Genomic DNA, 15,432 nt, shown 5'->3' on the forward strand with positions numbered 1-15,432 from the left:
GGCCATTTTCAAACTACTACACTTAAAACATTTGCTTTGGTATTTTTAAAAAATAAAATAGTGCACGTTTTCAGCGGATGTGTATGTAGGACATTTTTCAGAAGCAGAGGTCCATGGAGTGATGAACCTATGTTCCCCGTCAGCATCCTGCCAGTTCTCAGCCCCCCCACCCCCACCCCGACATAACCCCTTCACTGGCTGGCTGGTATTGTCCTGGGCGTTTTGTGCTGCGTTACCCGATGTGGCCTCAGGTCACATGGGCATCTTTTATTTATTTTAACACAAAAGGGGCGGGCTCTATGAAGGTTTCTGTGACTTGCTCTTTTCACTTGAGGCGTGTGTTGGCCGTCTGTCTGTGCCAGGCCATGCAGACCACTCCGTCCTGTCCAGCCTCTGCTGAGCCTTTCATAGGCGCAGTTTTGTGTGTTTAACCAGCTCCAGAGCGAGTCCCATTTGCCTGGTGTTCAGTTCTCCGCCCTTACAAACGGCACTGCCTTGGACATCCAGGCACATGCACGCGGCTTCCGGCAGGATTCAGGCCTGAAAGGGGGGTGCAGGTCAACGTGTGTGCACATCCTAAGTGGAATGCTACAAAATTGGCCCCCAAAAGGTTTCTTCTCCCCTGGTGTCGATCTTGAATCCACAGGAGGCATATGTTTGCTGGTTGGTTTTGTTCAATGGAGTGTTAGTTGGTTCTTTCCATCACTGTACTGAGAGTCTGCTCTGGGCTCAGCTCTCAACCCCAGGAGCCTTTTCCACCAGCCAGTGTGGGACAAGGCGTGGCGTGGGCAGGCTGTGGTGGGTACTGGGGTGACACGGAGGAAGCAGAGGCCCAGCACCATTTATGGCAGGGCCTCTTGCTGTCCTCGAGTTTCATGAAGCAAAGGGGCACTTAGGAGCGCCTCTGTGACATGTCATCATAACTCTTGAGGGCGGGAAGACTGTTCGTGCTCCTAATATCAGCTGTTGTCCCCCGCTTCCCAGGAGAGGCAGGCCCTGACATTAGACCCCCTTTATGGCAGGGAAACTGAGGCCCAGTGGTTTTGGGGCATCCTAGTACCTGGTTCCATCAAGCATGTCAGTGTATTTAGTTCTGAGGCCTGAAGACCCCTCCAGCATGTGCAGAAAGCCCAAGCTGCTGTAGGGGGGCTGGCCAGCTGGAGATGCTCAGGTCAGTGCCCCCTGGCTTGCCTGGACTCTGGAATGACAGGGGCGCCAACCAGAAATGCTGTGGCCCTTCAGCACGTGCTTGGCGCGCGACAGGCCTCAGTGAACGGACGAATGCCGGACGAATGAAGCCCGCAGCCTCCCAGGTGGGCCTGGCTGGCAGGTGCTGCTTGTCCATTTCCACGTGGTGGTCTGACCTGCAGCCGATGCACTTCCGTGATTGTCTCATGCCCCGCTCCCCGCCCCCGTCCCCAGCATAGCTCCCGGAGTACGCCCTGGGAACCGGGCCTGGGCGAGGCCCTAGATGCACAGGGCCCTCTGCCAGTGTGACCCCAGCTGGCCCGATGGCAGCCAGCCTACCCTCTGGGCCTCCCAGAAGCGAGTGGGGCTGAGCGGAGCCTGCCGTGCACACAGCCAACCCCAGCACGGCGGAATCTGGCGTCTGGTACCATCCCCACCCCTTTCCTCCAGAACAAGGAGATAAATTACCTCTGAGGAAGCTGAGCTTAATCATCTGGCTCCCCGTCAGGCCTGTGGGCCCTGCGCCTGGACCAGCGCCCGCTGGCAGTCCGCCCACCCTTCTGCCCTGCGCCATCTCTGGCAGTCGGCTGCAGGGCCAGTGTCCATGGCCACGTTCTACTCTGTTCATAGCCCTCTGAGGAATGGCGGGGGAGAGGGACATACAGACGCAGTTGTTTCCTGAGGCAGACAGACGTCACTCGTGCCAACGAGAGGAAGGCGGTGCTAAGAGAACGCAGCGAGCAGCTGGGAACACCCCTGGCTTGTTGGGGCCTGTTGGAAGGTCTCTTGTCCCTCCTTGTGACATTTTCTCCTAGTCCTCAGTGTGGTCTGCAGCACCTACGGCCTGTCTGACCTGGGCTCCACCGTGACCGGGAAGTCCCCGCACTGTCCCTGGGTAGATTGCCTGAGCCTGGAAAGTTCCTGTGTGGCCCCAGACTGCTCATGGGGCTGCTGTCAGCTCCTGACACCCGTCTTCCTGTCCACTCCTCCAGGACTCCTTCCCAGGTACTCTGGATGTCACCATCCCTCATGTGAGTCCACCCCCTGGGCACCTACACGCCCTGGTCTGTGCCCATCTACCGTCCCTCCCTTATTCACGAAAGCAGGTCACAAAGCAGCCACCTTCATTCATAGATGAGGAAACTTGGCTGACTTTCAAGTAACAGTGTGTGGGTGTTGAGGGGTCACCCGGCTGGACTGTAGGTGGCCTCAGGCTGGGTGGTGGCACACAGGTATGTCTGAGCCCTGCAAAGACACTTGCCAGCATCTGGCCACAGCATGGGGGTGATGCGAAGGTGCCAGGTGTTGGACCCTTGGTCTGCCTCCATGAGAGGTGGAATACGGGAGGTCATAGCCCGGGAGCAAGTGTGGACGGGGAGAGTGACCTCGTAGGAACGTGGTGCTCATAAGTAGGGTCTGCCCCTCCACCCCAGCTGGAATTGCACCATGAAGTCCACCAGTGACACCATCTGTCACAGCTTCTCAGAGCTCTTGACTTTATGGCCAGGAAAGGAGAGCCGTCAGGCTGGGTGAGGACGAGGACGGGGACGAGGAGCAGCATGACCAAGGGCACTTCCCAGATCAAGGACAACTCCCTGATGGGAGTTAGGACAGGGCCCACCTGCACCTCTCACCAGCCCCCTGCTGGGTTGGGGGCTGGGCAGCCATGCTCTTGTCATCCCTGTCTTCCTGTTCCATCAGGAACGGCCTCACTTCCCCCAGAGGAATTGGAACCCCAAGACTGTCTAATCTGCTAAGTGCACACCCCAAGTCAGCCCAGGCAGGGTCCCCCAAAGGCACCGAGCCAGAGGGCAGCTGGCAGTTGCCGTGGAATAAGACACATGCATCACACAGGACTCCACTCTCTGGCCCCAAAGGAACCGGAGGCCACGCAGGCCAGGGGAGTGGTCAGGTGAATGGTGGTGCAGACATCTTTGAGAAATTAGTTTATCAACTGAATTTTCAAGATGCTGGCTTTTTTTCCTTCATCCATCCATCCATCCATCATCACCATCTGTTCATCCTTCCATTCAGTCATCTATCTGTCTGCCATCAATTCAAGTTGTTCTTCATCCATCTTCTTTTTTGTCATCCTACCATTAATTATCTATCCTTCTATCCAGCCATCCTTCTATCCACCATTCATTCATCCACCATCCATCCATCCGTCTATTCACCTGTCCATCCATCATCCATCCATCCATCATCCATCCATCATCCATCCATCCATCCATCCACCATCCATCCATGTATCATCCATCCATCCATCATCCATCCATCATCCATCCATCCATCCATCTCTCGATTCTTCCATTCACTTCATCCCTGTGCCCATGTTTCCATCCTTCAGTGAGGGTTTGCTGAGCATCTTGTGTGGCACTTTGAAGAGACATAGTGAAAACGAGAGGCTAGTGTCTCTGGGACGCGTTCTCAGTGTCCAGAACAGTCTCGATGTTGTAGAAGGTAAGACAGCAGAGGCGCCCTCTGACCTGTCCTTCCACTGGCCTGGGGTTTTGAGATTCGCTCTAGTCCCCATGGCTCAGATGCCAAGGGTCTTCCCTCCTCCCAAGGCCTTCCCCAGGGCCTCAGTGTCGAGGACAGTTCCTCCCTTTCCTGGGGTGAGCCTCGCTCTGCCTGTGTCACTGCGCCAGCTCTCTCTGCTGGTCACTCCCTGTAAGCAGAGCGAGCTCTGCAGGGATTTACCTGGCGGCGGCGTGGGAAGCTTTCTCCCATCTCTCGGCCTCGTGCTGTAGGGGAAAGAAGGCTTTGGGGCCCGACAGCTGTTTGCGTCGCAGTGGGAGCTGAGCGACTTACCTAACCTCTCCCAGCCCAAGTTTCCTCATCTATGAATGAAGTGGCTGCTTTGTGACCTGCTTTCGTGAACAAGGGAGGGGCGGTAGATGGGCACAGACCAGGGCGTGTAGGTGCCCAGGGGGTGCTCAGGGCCTCAGCTGCCCCCTCCCGTAGCTCACTGCACTTCCTTGCAGCCCCAGTGTGTCATGCGTTGGGAGATCCCTTGGGGCAGTTTATCAGCTGGTGCCAGCCCGCCCAGCTGCCAGCATCCCTGGCCGCTGCCCACCTCTCTCCTGCTCCTGGCCTTTCAGAGCCTGTTTGCATCCTGGCTGCTGTCACCCCTGAGGTTCACTCCCGCGAACAGTGACAGAGATCCCTGTTTCCTGCTGTGTTTCTGAGCAGCTGGACCGGCCATGACACAGCCTGAGTGATCTGATAGGACTCGCACCCTCCAGAGCCAAGACAAGTGCAGCACACGCAGAATGAAATGGCATTTGCTGGAAAAGGCTGGCCAGGCCCCGGGTCAAGGAGCTGGTGCTAAGTGGGGTTATAACTGGATGATTGATCTGAGATGCCTGCCCTTCCCAAGGCAGAGCCTGACAGCTGGGGGGGCGTCTGGGCCCCCAGAGGATGGAGCAGGGCTGACAGCTGGTGGGCGTCTGGGCCCCCAGAGGATGGAGCAGGGCTGACAGCTGGGGGGGCGTCTGGGCCCCCAGAGGATGGAGCAGGGCTGACAGCTGGGGGGGCGTCTGGGCCCCCAGAGGATGGAGCAGGGCTGACAGCTGGGGGGGCGTCTGGGCCCCCAGAGGATGGAGCAGGGCTGACAGCTGGGGGGCTTCTGGGCCCCGGGGGGACCGAGCAGGGTTGACAGCTGGGGGGCTTCTGGGCCCCAGGGGACGGAGCAGGGCTGACAGCTGGGGGGCTTCTGGGCCCTGGGGGACGGAGCAGGGATAGAGTGGTCAGTCTTTCCCACCAGCTCAGCAGGGGCATATGGTCTGTGAAGGATTTGCGTGTATGAAACAGAGTTCCGTCTGAGGTTTCTGCTTCCGGAGTCCCAGTGAGGCCTGGGCTGGGAGGTGAGCCTGCAGTCTGTCCTTCACTCAGCAACTGGCTCTGCGACAGCCCATGGTCACCTCTGCTTCCTGCTGCCTCGAGTACCGTCAGGCCTTCGGTTCTAGTCAGTTCTTAGTTCATTCTGAATGTCGTGCTGACTGCTTGTCACCCTTCAAATGTCCCCATGCCGTCATAACGAGGAGAGGGTACGGCCATGCCCCTTCCCCCGCTGGCCTCCTGCGTTTTCACGGGAGGAGCAGTTCCTGGACACTTCCTGTGCCCTGCCATCCCTGCCCCCCACACACTGGGGATGGCTGTGGGGGGTGCTGGGGAGGTGCCCATGCTGCCTGGCGGTCAGACCGCAGGCTGGGTGCAGGTGAACTAATGTTGCCCACGTGCTAGGCTGTGCCCTAGACTTGTGCCGGCCACCATCCCGTGCCGGTCCTTCCTTGCAAGGGTCTCTCTCTCACAGGTGATGACAGGGAGATTCCAGATGGAACCCGCCTTGCTCAGGGCCATGGGGCTCATAGCTGGAGGGCCTGGATCAGAGCCAAGTCCCCTGAACCCCAAATTGTGGTGACTTGTGTTTGTAGCATGCCTGTGGATGGGGGAGAGCCCGAGCCAGCTAGGCCTGCCCTGACAGCCTTGTCGCCAGGCAGGCCTCTCGCATCCACCCATGTCTGCACACACGCCCCACAGGGCTGCGTGGGAAGAGCCAGGCTCCAGCCCAGTCCCATGCAGCTCCCCGCTGTGCCACGCCTGCGTGGGGCCCAGGCGGGCTAAGGCCGTGGGCTTTGCAGGGGGGCTGATGTGCTGGGGCCTCAGCCCTGGGCGCCACCCCTCCCTCCCGGGCCCGTCCCTCCCTCCTGTCCCGTAAGAGCTACAGCTCTTTCTGCTTCCAGGGAGCGTGAGATGGAGCTGGTCGGGACAGCAGGAAGAGCGGGTTTGCTTCCACGGGTGTGACGTTCGGTGACCACTGCTGTGGGTGCCTGCCTTTCCACGGTTTACGACCCATGGGGGATTTGATGAATTTATACTTACAGAATGACAGACTCGCTGAGGACACTGAGGTGACCGGATTGTGTACGGGGAGGTGAACGTGCTGCTGTGATTTAAGGACCCCGTCATTGTGCTGAGGGGAAGGGAGCTTGGGATAGGGTGGATCAGAAGCGGAGGATGGCTCCGTTCCAGCCCGGCTCTGTACCAGCTTGCTGTGTGAGGGTCACTCCCCTTCTCTCTGTTATTTATGACCCTGTCTAGATCTAAAATTAGGTAGTTCTGGGAATTTTGAAGATGTAAACCTTGGTGGTTATTTAGAGGGCTCTTAAAATTTCTCTTGAAGATAATAATGTTGACTTTGGAAGGTGCACCACCTGGCCTCCCTCCCGCCCCCGTCAGCTGGCTCACTCCGTCAGGTCCGTGTCTCTGTCTGCTCTGCAGCCCAGACACTTGGCCGGATCTGGCCTGGCTCAGCGTCTGGCAGACTTGGTGCTGTAACTGTGGGGCTGTGTCCTGGGGGGGGGCAGGGTGCCTGGGGATCCCCACACGGTGACCAGGTCCCGAAGGAGGGGTCGGCATTGTTCCCACTGGGTTGCTGGGGAATCCAGCTGCCTGCCTTGCCTTACCCAGCAGCACTGCCTGGGTCTTGAGTGTTCTGTGCATGTGTCACAAGGGCCGTGGCCTTCCTTGAGCAGCGAATGCAGGTGTGTGGACCGGGGCTGTGCAGGTGACCACAGGGCAGAGATGGAACCTGCCCAGATCAGCGTGGTCCTCCAGAGATCCGAAGCCCCAGGGCCAACCAGCCAGCCACGATTGGGTGGGGGAAGGGCTGAAAATACCTTCTAATGAGATAAAGGTGGTGGTATACCCCACCTCACCCCTCCCAGTGGCCAGGGTCAGGGGAAGCCTACTATTTGAGAAGGGACCCAGGGCCCAGGAGATCTGGCAGGGAGAGTAGTCTTAATTGTAGAGTAGCACGGGACACTGCCCTGGCTTAGGGGACACCGGGACTGGGGGCATTGAGGACAAGGTCACCTCCTGTTGGGTCTCCGGCCATGAGTGACCTGGTGGAATCCGGAGGCGTGTTATGGGTTCCAGGGCCCAGAGAGCAGGTCCTGAGAACCCATGTCTGGCATGCTCTGAGAGCCAGGGGTGAGGGCCCCTGTAATTCGGGGCCCCGTGTGGCGCTTCCCCACTGGAGGGTGGCTCCTTGTCGCAGGCAGGCTCAGTGCCCACGGGGAGGGGCTGGGCTGGTTTGAGGAGAAAGATGGGATGCGGGCAGGCAGGCGCTTCCACGGCCACCTAGTGAGTGGCCACCTAGACTTCCAGGAGTCACTGCTGCCAGTGCCACCGGAGTCCCCCTGGCACATGGCCCAGACCCTGCAGGACGGAGGCCAGGCCGCCGCCTCCCTGTCACATTCCAACTCCCTGGAACTCTGCCTGGTAGAACCTCGTCTGCACTGGAACTCTCACTGCAAAGGGGTCTGGGAAATGTAGTTTCAGCTCCAGCTCCCAGGCTCTGCAGAACAGGAAGGGTGGGAACAGCCTGAAAGGGCTAGAGCCTGAGCCAGCCCCACAGGTGCCCACCACTGCCGGATGACCCCGGTCACGGCAGGGCCCCATGTCAGCACCAAGCTTTGGTGTCATGACGCCTTGGGTGGCTTGCGTGCACACTAGTGATTCTCAGGCAGAGAGTGGACCCGGGCCAGGCGTGGTGACACATGTCCTCTGCTCAGCCACCGAGGGGGAAAGTGCCAGGACAAGGTGCTGCTGTTGGCCGAGCTCCAGGGCGCAGGGAGCTAGCTGTGCTGGACGCTCTGTGGCGGTAGCGCCTCTCACTCGTCTCCGAGAGAACATGGCCCTAAGATCTCCTTAGCGGGGGTGACGCTCTGCGCAAACCCACAGGCACCTGTCCCAAAGCCAGCAGTGCTTTCCAGCGGGCTGTCATCCTGATGGGAGCTGAGGCTCCTGGCTTCTCAGGAGGTGGCCCTTGCAGGGGAGGGCCGCACATCCCAGGAAGGCAGCCCGCGGGAGGTCTGTGCTGCCAGATTCCTCTCGGGCGCCTGCCACGCCTCTTCTAAAGCATAAAAACGTTCTTTTAGCCCTGGCACAGGCAGTCCTTGGCCGGCAGGAGGGTGGCATCGGGCCTGGAGAGGTCTGGTGGCCTTTTCAGCTCGTGCCGCAGGAGGTCTGTAAACAGGCCCCGGAAGCTTCTGGGAAACAGCTTTCCCATCAGCAATCGAGAAAACAGGTTCACAGGCCTGCACGTCTGGGAAGAGCATCATGGCTCTTGGGATGTGAATCCGGAAAGCACCGGCCGGGATCTTTGATCCCTCCCCTGGCCGCTGTCAGTGTTGGAACTGAATCTCAGAGATGAGCCAGAGCTTGGCGCCGTGTCACTGTGGCAGGTGAGCCAGCAGCTGGCACAGCCGTCGCTTCCCACGGCCGAATCCAGGCCTGGGGCTGTGCCGGGCACCTGTGCCTGGCTCTGCTTCTCAAGTCAAGTGGACAAGCATCTGTCGAGGGCTATGGGAGGCTGGTGGGAGGTGCCATGATGTGCAAGGGACTGACCACGCTGCTTGGGGGCTGGGCTCTGGAAAATTTTCCTGGGGCCACCCAGGAAAATCAGAGCCCATGAGAGGCAGCGACTCTACACAAGTGGAGGTCAGCGTGGACCGAGTGTGCTGTGCCCCACGCTGCCCCTCCCTCGGCCCTACCTGAGGATTTCCATGCAGAGGTGGGAAATCCGCGTCCCTCAGGTTTCTGGTACCCTGATTAAAGTAACAGGAGGCTGCAGCAGAGCCGAATTGTAGAAACGACACCACGGGAGGCAGGGGACTGAGGACTCTGGAATCTGGGTACCCGTGCCTCGAAAGGAACTGTGGCCGGCGCCACGCTTTGTGCTGGGAGAAGCAGCTTCCCTCCCCTCCCACTCCAGCCTCCACAGAACCTTCCTCAGGGGCTGTGTTCCCCTCACTCGCAGCTCGTCATGGCAGGGGGGTGGCCTACAGGGCGCCATCTGCACCTCCCTCTGGCAGCGTCCACAGTGCCTGCACTGAACGCTGTGGCCTGGCCCTCCTTGTCTCCCGTGTCCTCCCTTCCGAGCACAGGGCTTCTGTCTTGACTGGACACGCATTAGGCTGCACGGCCACCCTCTCCGATGGCTGTGCCATCCAAGGGCAGCAGCTGGTAAAGGGGAAACTGGCACTGGGGGTCCTTTCTCACCTCCAAATCTTCCACCCTTGTTAAAAAAAAGTGGGGCTTTCCTCTGAGCGAGTCCTCGGCATGTAATCACTCCTCTGGGGAGGAAGGCTGGTGAGCTGGTGAGTTGAACAGTTCAGGCAGGCCAGCTTGTGTCAGCCCTGCTGTTGCACCCAGCAGTGGGTGCTGACTTTTTAGTAGTGGGTGTCAGAATCTGACCCCAATTGGCGTACGCTTAAGGACAACTGATTGGCTTATATACATGTGCCCTCTTTGGGCCCAGCTTGACCCAGGAGCCCAAATAGCGTGGCAGGAGTCTGTCTCTGCAATCTCAGGTGGGGAGTGCCCACACACCCGGGATGGAGATAGCCTCCTGTGGTTCCAGGTTATTGGTCCATGAATAGAGCCAGCAGAGCTCAGAGACGTCCTTTATCCCAAAGGAACAAGCCCAGGATGGCGCTTCCTTGGCCTAGCCCAGTCACATGCCCATCCCTGAACCAACCACCTGGGGCCCCAGTGGAGGGGCACGGCCAGCCCACACACACACCCACACACACACCCATTGGGCAGGTATGTGGATTCTGGCTGCTGGATTCCCCCAAACCCCCAGGGCAGCACCCAGCTGCACGTGTGCTCTATCGCTTTGACTCCAAGTCTGAGTTTATGTTCTCTGCCGGGACTCCTCGGGGCCTCTTGTTTGTGGTAACATGAGCTGAACTCTCCACATGAGACCGGCTTCGTTCAGGGCAGGCATGTGGAGGCCATCTTTTGCGTTTCCTGGGGACTGTTGAGCTGTCCGGTAAGTGTGTGGCTTCGGTTAGAAAGCCAGCTCTTCCTCTGCCCTCGGGCACTGCTGCCCTTCTCCGAGGAGCCCTGGATGGAGGAGGGTCAGGAACTTTCCAGACGGGGTGCGGGGACCTGCCCCTCCTCACCCTTGGTTTCACACTGTCTTGCATGTAGGCATCAGTTTTCTGGGGCCCATGGAAACGGAATATTGCTGTAAACGGTTGTGGGAAATTACGTTTTAATTGGGTAAGGGTGGGAGCTAGAATGGGATGCCCTGCTGTTCTCAGTGGCCACTTAGGAGGCACTGTGAACACTCCGGAAATCGCCTAACAGACTGCATGAGTGTCAGCCCCTCCCACTTACAAGCTTGCCCTCGGTAAACTGCTTCCCTCAGCAGCGGGGGATCTCACCGGCCTTCCAGTTTAGGTTTTGGGGGTTCTCCTCTGGGAGAAGAGTGTCTGGGAGCTGGGGTGGGGGTGTGAGTGTGTGTACAGCGCGTCTAGCTGAGGACCAGGGCGGGAAAGCAGTGTTAGTGCAAAGCCGGGAGGGTGGGGCTGGCAGGCGGAGTAAGCCAGGGTCTGCTCCTGCTGTGTGCTGCTCTCAGGGCCTGGGCTGCGGAGCTGGACCTGCTCCTGTCTCCAAAGTGGGACCCCAGCCTCCTCCGAGCGCATCCATGCTGGCTCCGAGTTGGTTTCCGGTGTATCTGACCCCCAGGGTGCTCCTGCACAAGCCTGTGGCTAACCCCCCACCTCCTCTTTGTCATTTCAGCTCAACCAGCAGATCTCCTGAAGGTTCTAGATTTTCACAACTTGCCTGATGGAATAGCCAAGACAGCAGGTTTTTGCACAACGCGGCGATCTTCCAAAGGCCCAGATGTCGCTTACAGGGTCACGAAAGATGCTCAGCTCAGTGCACCCACCAAGCAGCTGTACCCCGGTAAGAGACACGCGATGTGAGCCGGGCGGCAGGGACAGCCTCGCCCTCCCGCTCAGCCACGGAGCAGAGCCGGAAGCCTGCGCGTGCCGGGAAAAACATGCTCGGCTTTTCAGAAAGCCCTTCTAATGAGCCCAGTTTGATCTCATTATAGTGGAAACACAGCCCCGGCAGCCATCACCATTCCCCACCAAAGGTGGGCACGGGGGCCTCACTGTTCCCGCTGCTTCTCCAAGCAGGTGTAGCTCCAGGTGCAGACAGGCTGCCAGGACTCCAAATGCAAAAAGGCGATGGGTGGTTCCCAGGGGACGAGGTTAAGGGAAGCCTCAGGGTCACGGGAAAGGAAGCACTTCCAGACACAAGCTTAATTGGGGACAGTGACACCAAGAGACACATGAGTCACACATCACGACTCCCAGCGAGAGTGTGGGCTTTTAATGAGAATCAATTGCCAAGCTCTGCTTTTAATTATGTATCCAGAGCGGAGCAGCGTTAGCTGCTGAGGTGCAGGATCCAGGCTGTCCCTGTCACCTGGCTGTGGGGTGGTAGGTGATTACCGCCCCCCCTGGGCCCCCAATCCCAGAGTCAGTGAAAGGCTCTAGGCTTATCTGGACATGGGCAAACGGGCACTGATTGACACCCTCCCCCTGCGTTAAATGAGCGCTTTCTGATTCGCATCAGAAAGGACCAGGGGACCCTGGGCAGATAAACTCACCATATGAGATGTTCTGTGATTATTAGAAGCCCATGCACCATTTTTTTTTGTGACCTGAATGTGACAAGTAATAGTTCTCTGTTCATCCCACGTCCCTACTGGGTCCCTGAGGACACACTCTTTTCGGGGCTGCATTTTTGCTTCCTCTGATCCTTTGCTTCACCCCAACTCTTTTCTCAGCCCCCCTTTTAATCCACCAGGACTTTCAATAGCTTGTCTCTCAGAGAGGCCAGGTCAGCCCCTTTTCAAGAACATCATTTGGGTTGATGAGGTTGCTCGGAGGCACTGGATCCCGTCAGGACTGCTCAAGGAGCCCCGCTTTGGGCGCCCGAGTCTCCCTGGGGTCAGATGTCCAGCCTGGAGAATGTCTGACTCATTGCAGACGGAGGTCACTGTCAGGGTCCCTGCTTTGCTCCCCGCAAAGAACTGTGGGGTCTTGTTGTTCATACATCCAGAGGAGCGTTTCTTAACCTTTTTGGGGGAACATATCTTTTGGAATCACCCACTGAATGCTAACTTGTGTCTTTGCCCAGAACTGTCTGTTTCCTGCCCTGTGTCCCCAGGTTAGAATTCCTGACCTAAGGGGACTGAGGGGCTGCGTCCAGGGAAAGGCTTAAGGGGGCCGACTGCCCAAGGCTCTGGTGTCTGTTCTCCAGAACACCACCCCGCCAGGCCTCGCGGGCATGGAGTTGTCACATCACAGGCCCTCCTGTGGCAATAAAGTGCCCCATCTTGGAGGTGACCTGTAGTCCGTTTGCTGACAGTTACTTTAATCTGATCCCTGTCCCCCAGTTCAGGGTCATGGGCAAGGCGAACTCACTGGAATTTGTATCCTTATGTCCTCCTCCCCCTGGCATTATCTGGTGACAAGAAGCACCTGAGAATCTTAGAATACAGGCTGATTATTGCAGATCGAGTATGAATTCCTGAACAGTAAGACAAGGGATTTTTTTAAGCCCACTTTTCCTCTAAGCTCTCAAATTAGTAACTTGATTAGACTCAAACAGTTTAAAGAGCCTCCTAGTCATAATTAGCTTGGTAGTCGAATGGGTCCGCAGATGACGATGCCCTCATTAGAGCCACATAAACCGGAGGCCGCTTCGGAACAACTGACGTAGGACTTTCTGTGGCTCCTTCCGCAAACCCCAAAGTGCCGCGTCAGGGAACTCTGGGAAAGGACATCCTTGTAGGTCAGCACAGCCTGGCTTTGTGTACCGGGGGCCTGAGGAAACAACACGGCTTCTCTGCCCCTTCCTCCCTTGGAGCCTCTGAATGCCATGCCATGCCACTTGTCGTTTTTGCTGTGCTGTCCCTGTCCCGGGGAGCGGCCACGTCTGGCTATGTTTTAGAATGCCGGTGTGTGCGGCAGCTGCAGAGGAAGGGATGCTGCCATCAGGTGGCCCCTCCTCGGTTTTCGTGCCAACGATTGAGGTCCTCTCTCTATTTTGTCCTCCGTCTGGTAACTGGGGGGCAGCTGAGGCTCCCTGTCCAGGATCTGAGGCAGAGACTGGACATGATGACACCCTGCAGCCCCCTTCCCCCCTCACTCCCGGTGGGCTGGAGGCTCTAGAATCCTCCTGCGTCCAGCAGAACAGCCTGTGCAGTAACTGTCAGCTTAGTAGGAGTCAGTTTAATAGCACGTGCACTTATTAAACTCCTACTGTGTACCCAAACTGCTCCAGGGCCCTTGGGCCTCAGCCGAAGTGAAAAGGAAATGGTACGAGGAAGTAATTGGGCCTCTTGCCAAGCCCACCCCCCAACTGTGACTTTTCTCTGAGAAATGAAATATGGAGATGGACAGCAGCTCATCTCTCCCAGGCTGCAGACAGTGCACGTGATGAGGTGTGTCAGGACCTAAGCTCGTGTCATGACTGGAGTGGGCCATCTCTAAAGTGACAATAAAGCCATTGTTATTTTGCCAGGAGAGAGATTCATGCTAACATAATTTACCCTTTTAGGTTACCTGAGCTGAGAAAATTTGTTGCCACAGAGATTTAAAAATTAAGAAACAGCATCTTAATGAGCTGGGAGAGATGGGGGTTTGTGGTCCCAGGCGGTGTGTCATGCAGGAGAAAGTGAGTTCGCTCATTTCTCGCGCTTCATTGTTTAAGACAGGACAGTGACTGTCGTGGCATGGCATTGCAGGGAGTGGGGACAGGAGGCAGCTGACCCTTCGAAATGGGAGCTGGGGAGTCACTGACTCAGAGCATAATTGCACAGTCCGCCCTGGACGTGGGCAGTGAACTCTGAGATGCTGCAGGTCAAACTCGCCCTGGGCCCCTCAGGGCCCCTTCACCCCCAGGGAAGCGGGGGCCGCCGAGGTCCTGCTGCTGGCCTGGCGGCTGGGGTCTCCCCTTGGGGCCTGCGCAGCAGATCCTTCTCCCTCCATGGGTGGTGCAGCTAAGGCCGTGATCTCCAATTCCCCCCTCACGTCCTCCATTTGGAGGGACAGTGTGAAGCTGATGGCTGTGTGACAATAGTGGCCTCGGTGAACTTCCCAAAGGTCTCCCGTCTGGAAGTGGAAGGGCAGCCTGAGTTGGTTCCTCAAGGAAACTGGCCTTTCCTCAGATGACCACCTGCCCCCTGGCGCTGTCCCTAGCGCTGGGGAATGGGGGCCTTGAGCGGTCCCCCCCCCCGGGGGGGGGGCAGGGCCGGCCCATGGCACTCAGCACAGCCAACAGACCCCCGCGTCCAGCTGGCTGGCACAGGTGCACGGCCCCTGGCCGGGAGCCTGGCGCTCTCCCTGTCAGCCTCAGTCAGGGGTTAGGGGCCCATGGGATGGAGTTTCCAGCCCGCCTGTCTCAGCCTCAGCGCTGCACGCCGCTCTCCCAGCTAGCCTTTGTGGGCCCACTTGGTCTCACGGTTTGAAGCGGCGATGGCCCCTCTTGCCCTCCCCCTGGCTCTGCAGAGGCTGCCGCAGCTGATTTATCCTCTGCCCCTTGGGAGCCTTAGGACGCCCCTGGCCTGGTGCCTTGTAGGCCGCCTTCTCCCGAGCGTGGCACCCTGCATGCTCTGCCCTAATGTCGGAAGCAGAGGCCTGCTGCTCAGCGATTCCGCCAGCAGAGGGCGCCCACGCATAGCGTCTGTGTTGGAAGCTGCTCTGCCACCCAGTGGAGTGGCCTTCTGGGGCCATCTGGTTGACCTTGTTACAGTTCGAAAGAAGGAGCGGCCCTGCTAATGGACTCTTTCCTTGTCCAGGCCTGAAGCCAGATCCACAGCCCTCTAGCACGATCGAGCGTGAGCGGCTGCAGCCGCAGGCCCTGCCCCTTCCCTCGCCCCTCAGCGGGCCCGTGCTGACACCTCTGGGGGCCGCTGCTCCTGGCCGGTTCTGGGAAGCCCGCTGATTTCCGGCTGGCTTGACTGCACATCCATCAGCCCCAGGCTCTAGGCAGAACTGCACAAGGTGGTGGGAGAGCGGCTGGCTTCACCACCAGGATGGTCCGTGGGGAGGAGGGGGCCCGGGTTTCCTGGAAGAGGGGAAGGGAGGGGGCGAGGTGTGTGCAGAGAAGCCTGGAGCACGTGGGGCGGCCTGGGCGCCCTCTGCAGGGCCCGCTTGGGTCTGACTTTTAATGACCAAGTTGTACCTGGCCTGTGTTGTCAGCACAGCAGGCCTCGCTCTTTCTTTTTTCCTTTCCCCTCTCTCTCTCTCTCTCTCTCTCTCTCTTGCTCTCACTCTCTCTCTCCCCCCCGCCGGTTGCAGTCTTTTGATTTCTCCCTACTTTCTGTTTTGCATGCCCACCGGGAAATGGCAAAAAGCGTAGGTG

The 15,432-nt window shown here is 58.3% G+C and overlaps 1 protein-coding gene across 1 annotated transcript in view; it reads left to right on the forward strand.

Annotated features, from left to right (window-relative positions):
- The window catches only part of COL5A1 (collagen type V alpha 1 chain), a 157,107-nt gene that overhangs the window by 14,526 nt on the left and 127,149 nt on the right, over positions 1–15,432 (forward strand). Inside the window, exon 2 of the mRNA XM_019641843.1 lies at positions 10,789–10,956. Within this exon, the coding sequence (XP_019497388.1) occupies positions 10,789–10,956 (168 nt within the window). The remainder of the gene's footprint in view (positions 1–10,788; positions 10,957–15,432) is intronic.

The sequence above is a fragment of the Hipposideros armiger genome, unplaced genomic scaffold (genome assembly GCF_001890085.2).
Source record: "Hipposideros armiger isolate ML-2016 unplaced genomic scaffold, ASM189008v1 scaffold_3, whole genome shotgun sequence".
Classification (NCBI taxonomy): Eukaryota; Metazoa; Chordata; class Mammalia; order Chiroptera; family Hipposideridae; genus Hipposideros; species Hipposideros armiger.